The sequence below is a fragment of the Castanea sativa genome, chromosome 3, assembly GCF_040712315.1.
Source record: "Castanea sativa cultivar Marrone di Chiusa Pesio chromosome 3, ASM4071231v1".
NCBI classification, from domain to species: Eukaryota; Viridiplantae; Streptophyta; class Magnoliopsida; order Fagales; family Fagaceae; genus Castanea; species Castanea sativa.
In genome coordinates this window covers 8,208,812-8,225,270 of record NC_134015.1, presented here as the reverse complement: position 1 = coordinate 8,225,270, position 16,459 = coordinate 8,208,812, and the positions used below count along the sequence as shown (strand labels likewise).

Genomic DNA, 16,459 nt, shown 5'->3' with positions numbered 1-16,459 from the left:
ATTGGACATTTCATCTATAAAAACTATAACATGTCAACTACGATAATTTGTCTTGATCAAGAAAGTGGAGACTTCTAATTGATGTGTTGGTAAGTCTTAAGTGTATAAGACACATTGTGTTTGTTTGTTTATGCCCCTTAAAATAGATTATTTAACCTAATTAATTAACCAAGGTGATTATTAGGTTTATTACATAGATCTAGGTTAAATAAAATATCATATATTGCATAGCGGAAAAGTAAATAACACACTGATATGGTCACCAAAGAAAACCAATGAAACCCACCATTTCAAAGTAAGAACCTAGGGAGGATTTGACCTAACTATCCTCAAGATAAGCAAATCCACTAGAAACAATTGAAGTTTACAAAAGATTTAACCCTAAATCTAATATTACCTCTAGTAGAACTTACTAACACAACCACATGCAGCTCCGATTCCACGGTCTCTTCTCCCTTGAATTTGCTAAACACAAGCTCCCTTACTTATGAATTTGAGATCCTACTCAAAGGTTTAGATCACTAGTTTTTGCTCTTGTAGTAGCAACTAGATCTGCCAGCACTTGATTGTAGATTTTATTCCAGTAGATACTTATAGAATTAGAAGGTTACAGAACCTCTCAGATCTCACAAGATTAACTCACAAGTCTTCCAAGAGTCTTCAAAACATAGTTAGGGTTTTCCTTTTATGCCTAGAAGTGTTGTGCTGAAACCCCTAAACATTTTCATGGGCTTGGGCCTGATTTAAAATCTGCAGAATCTGATTTTCTGAAATTTTCGATCGATCGGATCTAATTTTCGATCAGTCAAGCATCACAAAATTTGAACACTCCTTTCTACAGCTTGATTATTCTTGAATCTTGATTTATACAATCTTGAGCAATGTCTAACACCTAATCTAGACATATTTTTGTTCTCAATTTGACAATATAAACAAAATAGGAATCTAATCATTTAATCATAAATCTTTAGAACCTAATATATTGAACTAGACCGTTGTGAGATTAATTATTCAATTAACAACTGTCTCCTAAATAATAAATCTCACAAGTTCCATTTTCATAGACTCTCAATTCTAAGAGAATTATGAACCTGATCATAAAATGTAGGTTACTTTGATATATCAGTAATGAAATCTAATCTAACGGTCAAAATCTCAATATGTTGAGTAATCGCATGTTGTGTTGAGAGAAGACATATTCTCAAGATGGAATCCATAATCTCTTTTTGTAGAAACAAAAAATATCTCATTGAGATGAATTTAATGGGAACTGGTTATTCAAGATGCTGGGTCTAGCCACTTTAGTAAAGAGTTACTAAAGTTTATATTTAATTAAATTAGATTTCATAAAATATATGAATAATTAAAATATTAATTCAGGGACTCAAGGAATAAAACCATAATTTACAAAGTGATAGTTTATTATGATTTTATTCACTATGGATGTTTTACGAAGGGGTCAAATGATATTATCTTAGAGTCTTGGGATATAATTTAGTAATAAGACTTACAGTGCAATTATATTTCTATAGTGTTACTTGTTATATAATTAGTGGTAACTTTGAGCTTGTTAAGAGTTGATGGAAGCTTGAAGCTAATTGAAGTTAGAGCCTTATTTTTTCCCTTTGGTCCCATCTCAACCCACACGCTAAAGCCCAATTGGGCTGGCCCAAAAGGCTAATACAATTAGATAATCAGTTGTTTATTTAGTAAGAGTTATTAAATAAAGCAACTATCAAGGTAGTTAAAACGTACGTATGATTAAAAAAAGAGAAAAACAGTTTTATCTTTGATCTCTCTTGAACAAGAATGTACATAAGAGCTAATTTATAGACCACATATCTGGGGCACCATGTGGAATTGAGATGAAGATTGAAGGTCTTATCAATTCTTGTTTTTTAATTTCACTACATCAAGGTACGCTTTCTATTCTTTTTTCTTTTTTTCTAGAATTCAAGGTTGTTTGTTATATCCAAGGAAGACAATTCCGTACTGTACCGGCTAGTATAGCCGGAATTTGTATTTGATTCATTTTCAGTGTCATATATTCTTCAATCTTCACGCAGCAAAATAGAGAGATGGAGGGCATTTGTTTAGATTTGATCTATGTAAGGAAAGAGAAGAATAGAAGATAATGAGAGGAGAAGACCGAATGTAGGGGGAAAGAGAGTGGAGGTAAGTGGGGGTTGTTGAAAATTAAATGAGGTTCAACATAAAGAGTAAGGGAGAGATTGCCACATGTGTTTTCTTCTAGTAAATAGAGTCCCACTTTTTAACTTTCCATTAGATGGTCAAACTCAAATAGTAGTTTTTATTTTTATTTTTAAATGGCATAAGCATTTGAAATTCATTTGAATTATTTGATTATTTCCAGTTTTTCCATTGTCAGGCTAATAAAAAAACAAGATATATATAGCATGGATTTTTATTTTTCATGTAATATATAGTACAAATTAACAAATAAGGGATTTTTTTCTCCAAAAAAAAAAACAAATAAGGGGCTTGGCTTTTTTTTTTTTTTGGACTTTACCCTTTTATTAAATATATTAATTATATATAATGCATTAATTCCGAAACAGTATACCGATATTGACCAGTACCAAAATATTTCATTATCTAGACTAAACCGAAACGGTCTCCAGTACGAAATTGACTCCCTTGATTATATCTCATTAATGAAGTAGATCCTTGTAACATGGTGATATTTAACATGTTTTTTGTGTTATTTTATTTAAGTGCATGATGTATATTTAGCTTAAGGATTAGGGCTCTTTTAATAACTTATTTATCTAAATATGACCTAGCAACATATAATTGAGCCCAGCCCACAAACTGGGCAGTCTTGAGTGCCTAACACATTCCCAAGCCATACCCAAACTCCAAACCCATAATCTGGCATGCAAATCTATGCATGTAAGTGATTGGCCCAAAAGGCCCAATATGATTCCTAGACCTAATCTAAGTAGCAACTCCATTTTTCACCCTCCGCCACAGTCTACTCCAAAGGCCGAGGCATACTCCCTTGTGCCCATAACCCCAAGTCTTTTTTCTTTTCTTCCTCCGTCCTAATTGGTTTATTGTTGTTGTAGGTCATGGTGGTCAGTTGGGTTTGTTGTTGGTGGTGGTCACGGTGGTTGGCTTGGTTTTTTTGGGGTTTTGGATTTTTGGTGTTTTTGGGTTTTGAGTTTTTTCTTTTAGATTTATGTGTCTTTGTATGTTTGGGTGCTAAGAAAATCAAATCATGATTTTTTTAATTCTTTGGGCAGCCAAACATGTTCTTTGGGGAAAGAACATAAAGAACTTGAATGTTTGGGGAAAGAAAATGAAGAACTTCTAGGCAACAAAGCATAATCATTTGATACTACTCTCAACAAAAAATTTCGGGATAATTACACTTTTCCCACCTATGGTTTGCCTCTAATTTGATGTGCCTACCCGTGGTTTAACTTTTGACACTTTACCCACCTGTGATTACCACCGTTAGTCTCCCGTAACCCACCTCTCCCCTAGCCGTTACTCTAACACAAAAAATGTAAAAAACCAAAGCCCAAACAGATCAAAACTCACTCACTCCCATCCAACCCAACTTGCTCACCAAACGAAGATCTCAAGAGATGTTCTTTCTAATTTTGTTTGAGTGAGTGGTTTGGAGAGAGGGAGAGAACCCATAAAGGAATTGATCTGGCTGTTTCAAATTTTGATTCCATTGATAAAAACATTTTATGTTGTACACTTGTACTTTATCAAAAAGTTTAGGAATTTTAAACAAGTACAGCATTAACCTTTTAAAAAAAAATGTAAGCAAGCATTACTGCATTGCTCAAACTCATTCAAATCGATACCCAAAATGATCCAAACTTTCTTTTAATATATAAACAGCCACACCAATCAACAACAACCACAAACTACAAACTGCTAATAAGAAAGGTAAACACTAAACTGCAAGATGGTATCCACGCCGTCCGTGGTGTGCTGATCCTCCTGATGAAGTGACCCCAACGTGGCGTACCCTTTTGCATTCTCATACTTCCCGGTCCCACCAACCACCACTATCTGAGACTCATGCGACGCCGTCCGATGCAACCTAAAGAAACTAATCGTATCCTCCACCACCGTCTGGTCTTGGTGTTGTTGAGATTTATTTCAAATTTGGGAGTTTTGATTGGATTTTAATATGATTTGGTTTGGTAAATGTTGTGGTCGATTCCATTGTTGGGTTGGCTAAGTTGCGGTCAGATGAAGGTCGGTATGGGCGAGATCTTTTCTGGGTTTTGGTTTGAGGTGGAAGAGAGTGAAGAGTGGGTTTGAAAATTAAGTTGGTTTTATTTGGGATTTTCGATTGCAATGGACTCCAAAACAATATTAGGTTTTTACTTTATTTTTTTTTACGGCAAGACTGGGGTTTGTTAATTTTTCTAGGATTTTTTGAAATTTTCTAGGTTTTTAGTTTTTGAACTTTTCTAGGTTTCTAATTTTTGTTGGCAGGTACTTTTCTAGGTTTTTTTTTTCATATTTTTGCTAGAGCAATTGTATATGAATAGTTCATTGCTCTGTAAAAATTGGATCTAAATTTGGATTTATATTAAGCTGTTATTTTTCTTTTCTCATACGGCTTTATCATGCTTTCAAATTTATAATTTGTTGTTTTACTTGTGGTTGAGATGATAGGTTCAAATGCAAGTTGAAGTTCTAAGAAATTGCATAATTTTTTTTACCAATAGCACATTTTGATCTTGTTTTCTCTTCAATTTTTATGTTTTTTATGTTTTGGGAGGAGAGAGATATAAAAATAGTGCAAAAATACATATTTACCCTTCTTTTGAATAGAGGTAGATAACAGGAGACTAACGGTGGTAACCACAGGTGGGTAAAGTGTCAAAAGTTAAACCACAGGTAGGCACATCAAATTAAAGGCAAACCACAGGTGGGTAAAGTGTAATTATCCAAAGTTCAAACAATTGTCATACATATGCAATGGCTATGATTCCCCACTAATCACAATAGTATAAAGACCTCATCTCCCAGTTTACAAGAAGCATTTTACAGCTCATATTTACCCATCACTCTATTCAATTATAACTATTTAAACTATTATTCTGAACAACCAAATTCATTCTTAATTTTTTTTTTTTTTTTTTTTTTGAGAAACAAATTCATTCTTGAAATGATTACTCTAATTATGAATGATGTTGAATTTATAGAATTCAAATTATGGCATAAATCTAAAAGGAATAAAAACTCCATTGAACGTATTTTGTCTGCATAATTGCTTATTTCTCAACTACACATAACTAGTGTTTTAGTTACTATATTGATATGGAGAAGGCAGCAATTTCCATCCACGCTAATCACTATTCCCAGCTCAATAAGTGCTACTGCTAAACACAAGGACAAATTGAACTAGCTTTGCTATAAACAACATACAATTAAAATGCTGCGAGATAAACATAACTTAAATAAATATGAAAAACCCCACATTAAATAAAGAATTTTTTTCTACTCCAATTATACATTGGTTTCCTTTCTTCAATATAATAAATGAACAAATTGTGCAATCATGGCAAAGCCACCAAAGTGGAACAAGAAAGCAACGCTAAAAAAAAAAAACACTACAATGAAAACAAACCACCCAACAAAATAGTACAACACAAAGTACCATTACCAAACAAACAATCTTTTACATCACTACTCATAGGACTCATAGAATATGCTTAAATGAGTCTCTGCAATCATATCCTTCAAATTGTATAACTGACACCAACCTATACCAATTGTAGACCATGGATGATTTCACTTGCCAAAAAAAAAACAAGGAGAATGATTAGCCCAATACATCAAAACCGAATTAAAATGAAATATTATATAGACATGAACTCATTAAAGTAACATGTAATAACAATGGCAAAAATTAAGAGAGCACCACAAGATGAAGCGGAAAATAATTTTCTTTCTTATTTAATGGAGAAATAGGTTGTGGGTTCAGAACCTAATAAATAAGTGTGTAAATTGAGGAAAATAATAGATAAGAGCTTCATTCTAATCAAAAGAAGAAGTATCGTTACATTAGGGAAATATTTGCTCAATATTACTGGGGAAATTTTTGAATTAATTGGAGAGAGAGATTTTGAAGAAAAGAAATACCATAAAATGTATCAAAGATGTAAGTGCAAGAATTCATTGATGTACCTTGTTTAGCTAAAGATTATCATTCTCTGCCACAGTTTTGAAATGCAAGGGAAGAAACATGTTTGACTTTGTCAAAATCCGATCCTCCTTCGTCAAGCCCATCTTTGAATGACTTGCGCATGTTTTTAATCTCCAATTCTTGGAGGGTTGTGACAAACCTCAATCCATCAGGAATCGTCTTCAATCTATCGCAACCTTCAATTTTCAAACGGCAGAGACAGGGCATGGCTCCTTCCTCCACCCTCCACTCCCTTAGATTTGATAAATAAGAAAGGACAAGAGATTGAAGTAGAGGAAATCCTCTATTAGAACAAACCATATTCTTCCCTCCGAAGGCATGATAGAAAAGGCGGAGGATTTTTAAGTTGGGCAACTTCTCTAATGTTGCCATTTGGTCTTCCTCAAGCCTAGTCTTGAATAAGGTCAACTTGGCAAGATTTTGAGAGAATTGGTAAGCTTCTGGAAGCTTCTTTTTTATGGAGTCAAATATATTTAGCTTTTCTACATGTGGACACCTTGATATTAGACTTATTGTATCTTGTATTGTATCTTGGGCCCGTGTATTAGTCCTAACTTTAAGAACCCAAAGACGGTTGAGTTGGAATGATGTGGGAATTTGGATGGTATTGGGTTGAACATTCACCAATGTCTGCAAATAACAAAGATTACCCAGTTCCAACTTACCATGTACATTATAATCGTTGGGTAAATAGAGATGCTTCAACTGTTTCATATACTTAAACACATTTGGCACTCTTGAATGGTGTAATATCCGCAAATCTAGTGTCTCCAAGCACTTCAAATTGCCAATAGATGATGACACCTTGTTTATGTTGCTATCTTTGAGAGATAAATATCTTAAGTGGATGAGACATCCAATGTCTCTGATTAATTTTCTGTTGTGCTTTTCAAAATTTTCCAGATGTATTACTCTAACCAACTTGAATTTCTTGAAACAAAATTCTTTAAAATAAGGTTCATCATGCTGATGAAGAAGGTGGAGAAGAGACCTGAGATAAGGATATTCTTTGAATTTAATTCCCTTAATGGAATTATCACCTGATTCTGGAATGATAGCAAGTCTTCGAACTTTACCAATTTGCACTTCACACTGTTTCATGGAAAGAATATTGGTGATATGGATAAAATTTTCCTTTTCGACTTTTGATATGCAAAAGTCTCGCATGATATCATGGATTCGAAAAGTTTTGATCATTCCTAAGGAGCCCATTTTCTCCACTTGAACCATGGACCTCTGCACTAGCTCCCTTAAATATCGTTCTCCCACATCTTCCATTGAATCCTCTCTTCCTCCTCCGTGTTGAATTTGTGATAGAAAACCTTCTCCCATCCACATTCGAATCAATTCTTTTGTTGGTATCTCATAATCCTCTGGGAAATGGGCTAAATATAGAAAACATGGTTTCAAGTGGCAAGGTAAATCATTATAACTTAAAACTAAAATCTTGTTGATCCGTAAGTTTTGTTCTACATAAAGGTATGATTTAACATGTCTAAGCACTTCCTCCCACTCTTCCTGCGCTTGCTTTGTAGCTAAAAGGCCTCCAAGTACGATGATCAGTAATGGTAAACCTCCACAATATCCAATCATTTGCTTCCCTAAATCTTTCATCATAGTTTTGGCTTTAGAGTCTGCAAAGTAAACAAAAAATAATATTATTTATTCTTGACCGACAACCACAACAATAACATCAAACAATTATATTTTACAATTTTTTTTTCCTTTTGAGAAACTTATATTTTACGACTTGAAAGCCTACAAATAATTGATGGAATCATGGAAAATACAGCCCATGACCCATGAGAATGAAAATTTGAAAGAATCTATGAACCTACGAAGCCCACAATTGCCCAAGCTAGTAGCCCGCTATATAAACTCCCAAGGGTGGGGCCAAATCGGCCCAATAGCACCTTTTTACAAAATTTTTAGGCAAAAAACACTGTTTCAGAAATAATTGAAGATATACCACATTTTCCAGTACTCGAGCTCACAAACTCGAGTACTAGAGTTTATAGTTCCACCATGACATGCCAGCATGGCATTTTGGATTTAAAAAATGTCATACAGTACTTGAGTTTACTGGGCTCGAGTATTGTATACTGTGGTACCCGAGTCCAGTAAACTCGGGTACCAATCTGGGTTGGCCGCGATCTGTTGGGTGTATCATGCCATTTGATACTTGAGTTTCATGGACTCGAGTACTATTAACACAGTACCCAAGTCCACTAAACTCGAGTACCAATTGTGTAATGCCAGTTGATACTCGAGTTAAATGGACTTGGGTATTATGTTAACAGTACATGAGTCCTTGAAACTCGAGTATCAATCTGTGTTGGCCCCAATTTCTGGAGTATTTTAATCATGCATATAAAAATTTTAACATCCATTTGCATGAAGTTCTCGCTTATTACACACTCTTAAAATCCATTTGATTTGTAGTGAACATTTTTTAGTGCTCTTTATTTAGGAAAGAGTTAATGAGGTGCTGCCATTCCAGGTTCCTAAGTTTGTATGGGAAGACATCACATAATGGAGAGTGGAAAAGTGTAAGGGAAAATCTCTCCAAGCTGTGGTGTGTAAGCTAGCTTTAGGAGCAATCTACGATGTTTGGCATCGGAGAAATGCAATTATCCTTGGAAAGGGCATTTTGAAATATGAAGGCTCTCTCTCGAACAAAGTTGTTGCAATACTTGGAGTTTCAGCTTGAAGATTTTGCAGTGCATTTCTTAAATGGGGTTTGTTTAGATTTTGGTTTCTGGTAGGGTGGTTTTACGAAGGCTACCTCTTCCTTATGTGTGTTTTTTGTCCTTTACTATGACATGCAATTATATAGCTGCTCTTTACTAAGACTAGGAGTTCTTTTGGTCTGTGAGTTGAGATAGTAACTATACATTGCTTTTTAGTTTTTAGTAGTTTATAAAAATATTTATCATTCATCTTTTAAAAAAAAAAGCATTGAAAGGAATATCTAGAATGCAAAAAGTGATTTCAAAGATAAAACTAACATATGCATGGCTGATCCACATCAAGATTATCACATATCAATAACATTGTGGGTTTTTTTATAAAAATAAACTTGTCAATGATAGATTTGACAATGTAAACTTGTCTCAAAAGAGAAAAACAGTGCATCGTTCCCACATCGACAAATTTCAGGGAACATACATTGTTTTTGGGTAAAAATGCATGCATTTGCTCAGCAAAAGTGTTCGGGAAAACAAATTTCATAGAGCATGTGCTTTGTGAACCGTTATCACACAAAAGTCACGACCATATGTTTCCTAATGAAATAGCTTGGTCTTTCTAGTTTGTACTACAGTCTAATGAATCATGGATGTTTGATGATCCAAGCAACATCAAAAATTTCCAAAAAATCTAAAACCCAAATGTAATAATCCACCCAAAATAATATAATTTCATTATGTAAAGGCATTTCCAAGCAACAAAGTTAGCCATATACCAAACTAAAACAACTTTCACTAAGTGGTCAATGCAAACCCAAATGATACAAGAGAAAAACAAAATAAAATGCAGTGGTACTAGAAATTTCCTTATAATCCAAACACTCTTTTATAAATTGTTTCTGTTTGGTGGCTGTGTCTGTGTCCTACAATGACTAATTGCTCTAATAACACATGAAAATGTTCATTAAAAACAACAAAAAAATAAACATTCAAAAATTACACCAAAAATACCCACATATACCCACAAATACCCACATATACCAATATACCAATATACCCACATATACCCACAAATACCCAATGCTCAAACAAATATTGAGATAAGGAGACATACCACGTGAAGATGCAGACCGAGACTGGGAGTGAGACGGAGACCGAGAGCGAGAGCGAGATTGAGAATGAGAGCGAGAGCGAGACTGAGAGGGATGTTGAGAGCGTGTAGGAGAGTTAGAGTGAGTGGGAGACTGAGAAAGGGAGTGAGAGGGAGACCGAGAGCGAGAGGGAGATTGAGAATGAAGGCGAGAGCGAGATTGAGAGGGAGATTGAGAGCGTGTGGGAGAGTTAGAGTGAGAGGGAGACTGAGAAAGGGAGTAAGCTAAAGTGTGGGTGGGTGTTCAAAGAGCTTAAGTGTGGGTTAGGGTCGGGTTTGATGGAAATGGTACTCGAGAAATGGTACTCGAGTCCAAGAAACTCGAGTACCAGGTGGAATTTTTAAATTCACAAATTGGTACCCGAGTTTACTAGACTCGAGTACCACAGTATACAGTATTCAAGCCCAATAAACTCGAGTACTGTAGGGCATTTTTTAAATCCAAAATGCTATGCTGGCATGCCACGGTGGAACTATAAAATCTAGTACTCGAGTTTGGTGTGCTCAAGTACTAGAAAAGGTGGTATATCTTCAATTATTTCCGAAACAGTGTTTTTTGCCTAAAAAATTGTAAAAATGTGGTATTGGGCCGATTTGGCCCAAGGGTGGTAATTAAAAGGACCAAGTTTCTAGCCCATAACCCACTAAAATTGGTCCATCACCCATGTTAATAAAGGCTTAAAATTGGCCTGAGTTTGGCCCACAAGAACCCAGGAATGGCCACAGCCTATGTGGCCGAAATGTTTGGGCACCTGAAATTAATTAGGCTTGGCCTCACCATGATAACAACACTTGCTACTAAAACAGGGAGTAGCTAAAGTCAAGACTCACAAAATCATAAACCATGGTCCACGTGTTTAGGTTGAATCAACAAAGCCTAAATAAACTCTAAAATATCAACTCCAAAGCGCATAAGCATAAGCAGCAAGGTGACCAGGCTATTTGATTGAATCAGCCTTGCCAAGCCCACAAAAATCAACAACAACCAACTAAAATCCAAGAAGTTCAGATTTAAGTGTGAATCAAGCTCACTAAAGGGAGTCAACCAGCAAAGGGGAAATTAGGGAATAGTGGATTGAAGGGCCGAAAGGAATCATTCCACGTCAATTTGATTCCATTTAAAGAATAACAATGAGCTTGGAACACTTGTGTAGGGTTAAAAAAAAAAGAGGTGCTACGTCCACAACATTTTTACAACATTTTTACAACAAATCATAGGTGGTTAGTTATTATTGGTTCAAATTTGAACTTAACACTAAGATTACTTTTTTGCCCCAACAATAACAACCAGTAACAACCTGCCACTTAAGATTTGTTGTAAAAATGTTGTGGACATATCATTTCTCTAAAAAAAAAACCAGAATAGACCAACCAAAACTGATAAACCAAACTCTTTTATTTCGTTTTTTTTTCCCTAATTCGGTCCGATTTGGTTTGGAAATTAAAAAACCAAATTTTTCGGTTCAGTCTCAATTTTAGTGAAATTTGTTTTGACCCATACCGAAACCGACCAATATATATATAGGTAAAGTATATTATGTAAGTGTATAGTAGCTCAGTGATTAACATGCAAAGACTCACCATTGCAACCTACTCTTTTTCGCTTGGGTTTATTTTGATATTTCAAAACTTATATAGTTCATGTTTGTTCTCTGTTTTGACAGCACCGACCCATGGCTTTCATGGTCGGCTTGGTGTGGTTTTGTTGGTGTATTGGTCAGTATTGGTTTTAAATGTGGCAAAACCGAGAGTCTCGGGTTGGCGCACAGAGGCTAGCACAGGCTCTAACAACGCACTATGAGTCAATCACAACACTATCAGAGACACTTTTGATTCACGTATTCGGAGACTTTAGGCAAGTGACCTCTTGATGACTTGGCCTTTGGCATTAACAATTTTATGTGGAGGTAGGGGTAGTTTTTTCGTCGTGAACTCAAGAGATTTAGCTATGGAGGTTCAAAGCTTGAGTAAGGCTAACTAGGGTTTAGAGAGAAAGAGAAGGGAGAGAAAAAGAGTCACAAATTAAAGAGAAAAATCTGTATAAGCTGTTTGGTTGGTAAGTGTGAAAAGGTGAAATATAATTTTGTTCAATTATTTTGTTGTTATTTGATCGTAAATACAATGGAGTGTAATTGTTTAGCTGGTGAGAAAGTGTAGGAAAGTGAAATGAATTTGTTTGTTTTTGGTGGATTTGAGTTGTTTAGTTGGTGAGAAAGTGGAGGAAAGTAAAATAAAATTTTGTTTAGACATTTTGTGATTTTTTATGGAAAAAAAATAATTATGTTCAATTATTTTAAATAGATTGGAAATTTATTGTGAAAAATGTAATGATTGTAAGGAAGATTAGGAACCAACCAAACAAAATAATGTTACACTATTGATATGTGATGGAAATGTAACTAATAAATCAAATACTCTAATGTTTATATTGCTATAATTAGATTTTGTGAATCTAAGATTCCAAAAATCTAATATACCATGCCATATAAAATTACATGAACCAAACCATTTCAACCATGGATATATTTCTTAAAAGACTAATTGTTAGTGTACAAATATTGTTGCACACACAGTATACACAAAATTATTTTTTGAACAAAAATCATGTCTTGAAGTCACGATTTCATTTAAAAATTGAAATGCATGTACTTTGTGTGTAATAAGACTATATGTAAAAGAAAATGCCCTTGTCAAAAATATCATAAATGCTAGTTGAGATATGAGACTCTTGGCTTGTACAATAGCTTTTAATGAGTCTATATCCATTAATTCTATTGTTAAAAAAAGTTTTTGGACCAAAATGATTTTAAATAAGATGAAATTATTTAACCAGCATTTATGTATACTTGGTCAAAAAATTTAAAGAAATATTTCTTCATATTTTATTATTCATATTGAACTTATATCTTTTCTTGTAATATCTGGAAAATTTAAATTTACATCTAGATAAATCTATTATTTAAAACTGATTACTTATTCTGTCCTCTAAATTGTTCTATTTTTTAATTGTGTTTCATATATATATATATATATGAGGAAAAAATTTGTGTTTCATATGGGTAATAGAAGTCATTCGCACTGAAAATGTTTTACAGCTGTAAGACCTTCCTTTACTCTTTTACTTCTTCAAATTAATTTCAAAAGAGACAATAAAAAATCATTCAGGCAATTACCAATAAAGACAAATTAATAAATAAAAAAATTAGGATTTGATAGTATTTGTACCTTCTCTCCAAGCTATCTTCTCAAACAATTCCCAACTCTTTTCATCATTTAGACATTGTAGTTCATAAAGTAAACTTCCGGGATCTATATGCAGAGGCACTTGTGTATTGCGAGAGGTAAGCAGTATTTTACTGTTACTATCATTCCTGGGAAAGCCTCCACGTAAATTGTTCCAATCCTCAACATTCCAAATATCATCTAAAACCACCAAACACTTTTGCTCTTTTTGAACTTGAACAAGCTTATCAGCGAGCTCTGCATCTGTCAACTGTCGAAGCCCATCCCTTTGCTCTTTCGATAGAGACTGAAGACTAAATAGAATTCCTTCCCAAACAAGTCTTCTTTGACATTGCTGTGAGATACACACCCAAGCGAAGCAGTCATAGTGTTGCTTGACTTCGTGGTGATTATAAACCATCTTGGCGAGAGTGGTCTTTCCCAGACCACCCATACCACATATGGAAGCAACCCTAATATTGCCTTCTCCTTCTTTCAGCAAAAACTCCACCAATTCATTCACATCATCATCAAACCCAACAATGCTATGACGTTCAAGATGAGAAAATGTTTGCCTTTGCTCTCGTTCCCTCTCATTCGAGGAACTGGATGACCCGCCTCCTTGTATTATAGATTCTCTTATGCCATAGTCTCGAAAACTCGTTATTAAGACAGATATCTTCGCCTTGATATTTACAATCTGTGACCCAACCTTGGGCACTGTCATTCCTTCATACAAGATGCAAGTGCACCTCTTTCTGGATGCAACTTTAAGGGCATATGTTGCGATGATATCTTCGGCATCATAAGCAAGATCTCTTACTTCAGCAACCCACAGCCTTAAAAGCTCTGATTCATCCTGCCTTGCATCTGCATCCTTTAGCAAGGTTTGCATCAGTTTGAGCTCAGTTTGTAGCAGCTCAACTTGGTCACTCACCCCGGACAACAAGTTTGATTCTTGCATGAGCAAGTTGCCAAGCCTTTCAGCCACACCAGATACAATAGACTCGGCCATTTCTCTTTTACGAAAGGAGGACAAGTGAGAGATGAACTAAAAGCAGCAAATGGCTATGAAGGAGAAGATGGGGATTATAAATTGAATATTGAAAACAACTTGAAGGAAAAGCAACAGATGGTTGTGATGGGGACGGATGGAATAAAGGAAATTTCCCTATGCTTCAAGCGATCTCTTTCTCTCTCTGTGTGCAAAACATTTCAATGAATAAATTCAAGAATTACTTTCTTGTCTTGTTTGTTTAAAGGTTGTGATACCTTACTTGGACACTCCATTCTCGGGCATCTCTTTTTGTTTTGCGTGTCCTTTGGATGATGAATAACTTCAAGAATTGTATTTCATTGGATGGGACTATGGGGGTTGGACCACACTTCTAAAACTAAAAAAATGACAAAACAGAGCCGCCCTGCCTTTCCCACATGAACAACACCTCTCGGTCCTTGACCCTTCAGTTCCCTTATAAATTATAATACCTCTCTTTTTCAATCAAAATCAAAAAGCAAATCTCTCTCTGTCCTATATTTTTATACACTTTCTGCTCTCATGTGTATATATATATATACACGGACACTATTCTGCAATCTTTCACATTTATCACACTAATTTAAATTTTTCTTAAACTTTGCTTTTATTTGTGGTTTTAATCTTTGTATTTTACATTCAAATTTTTGGTTTTAATTTATGAGTTATTTATCATTAAAATTCACAATTTCGACATATAATTCAAAAAAAATAATTAATTATTCTTCCTTCTCATTTTTATTATTAATTGTTAAATTGGCTTAAGAATATTTCTTCCTCATTCTTTGGCATCGTGCTCATTTATGTGGAAACTGTGAGCACTTGCTCCTTGTACAGCGGAATCAAAGTAGCAGTAAGAGTTAGGGCTTTTTTTGTGCTTAGAAAACTTTATGTTTTTAGATAATGTGCTGAGATTATTTATGATCAAATTTTAGAGTAATAAGTAATAACTGAAAGAGATTATTTGTTTCATTGAACATCAGTGTTGTCCATTGCCCATTTTGATCTTTAGGCAAATTATAATTTATTCATTTGTGGTTTGGTCGAAATTTAAGTTCCCTACTTATAGTTTAAAATTTAACACTTTACCTACTTGAAGTTTGCCTAAAATTTAAGTTGTCCAAACTAATCCTTACATAACTGAAGCATGTGACGAACACATGACTAACTTAAGATGATTATTCCTGATCACGATGACAACGTTTCCCAGGGCTCTATAATGTAATAACATCGTTTAGTCTTAGGCATTTGGTCAATTGCTGAATACGACACTACTTTAGTGTCATTATTTTTAAATTATGTACAATTACTTACATTAGACCAAAAAAATAAAAATAAAAATTATCATTTGATACAATTATCACAAAATAAATTGTGTACATCTGTTATTCATATGTAATTGTTAGGACATATGTGATTTGATGTTAGGAACATATGTCAACATTTTATGTATTGGCTAATCATTTGACAAAACGCACTCTACTTGTATTTGGGTAGATCTATGATGTGTTTTGATAATTTTGCAAAAGCAATATAAAACAAAATTTATATTTTCACTTAAAGATCGTTGTACCACACAACCATAGATTTTAAATAGAACAAAATTGTGTACCTCTTTTAGCAACCCAAGTGTGTTGCCTTCCAAGGTATTCACGTCTCTCATTCTATTTCTTTTTGGGTTTTTAGAAGACTGCAGTATCACTCAGGCCAACCACTGATGTAATATTATAAAATCTTATTTTTATTCAAGACTTCTAAAACCCAAGAGAGAGAGTGGACGTGGGATCCTTAGGGATCCTAATCTTCAGCTGTAGGATTAATCAATAACTTTTTAAATGCTATTGACTTATCTTGAAACTCTTTCAAAATTATTCCTTAATTTTCTCAACCATATCAAGAAAAGATTTGAACTTCTACATATTGCAATAATGTCCATTGAAAGTTCAAAATAGCGTGTAAAACACTATGAACGTTTAGACCTAAATTAACAAATTACCAATTCAAGCTTAATATCAAACAATTAATGTGCGAAATATGAACTTAAGCTTAACATAGAATTGATAAACAATCTAGACCAAATAAAATCACATCCACAACAGAAATTAAATGGCAAAGATTAAGGGAAGAGAGATGCAAACACAAGGACAACACAACGATGT

General features: G+C 34.3%; 1 protein-coding gene across 1 annotated transcript; it reads right to left on the bottom strand.

Moving 5' to 3' along the window:
* Positions 1-5,478: 5,478 nt before the first annotated feature.
* LOC142629747 (putative disease resistance protein At1g50180) lies at positions 5,479-14,279 on the bottom strand. The gene is made up of 3 exons (XM_075803784.1): positions 13,268-14,279; positions 6,187-7,839; positions 5,479-5,793 (listed from the first exon to the last, which is right to left on the bottom strand). The coding sequence occupies exons 1-2, from the start codon at positions 14,277-14,279 to the stop codon at positions 6,206-6,208; spliced, it is 2,646 nt and encodes an 881-aa protein (XP_075659899.1). The 3' UTR covers positions 5,479-5,793; positions 6,187-6,205.
* Between the last annotated feature and the right edge of the window lie 2,180 nt (positions 14,280-16,459).

Bases quoted from the DNA above. Each gene is read 5' to 3' on its own strand.
- LOC142629747 (XM_075803784.1), bottom strand. From the start codon at position 14,279: ATGGCCGAGTCTATTGTATCTGGTGTGGCTGAAAGGCTTGGCAACTTG. The intron at 7,840-13,267 runs GTACAAATACTA...TTTACTTTGCAG, and splicing joins GAAGATAGCTTGGAGAGAAG to ACTCTAAAGCCAAAACTATG.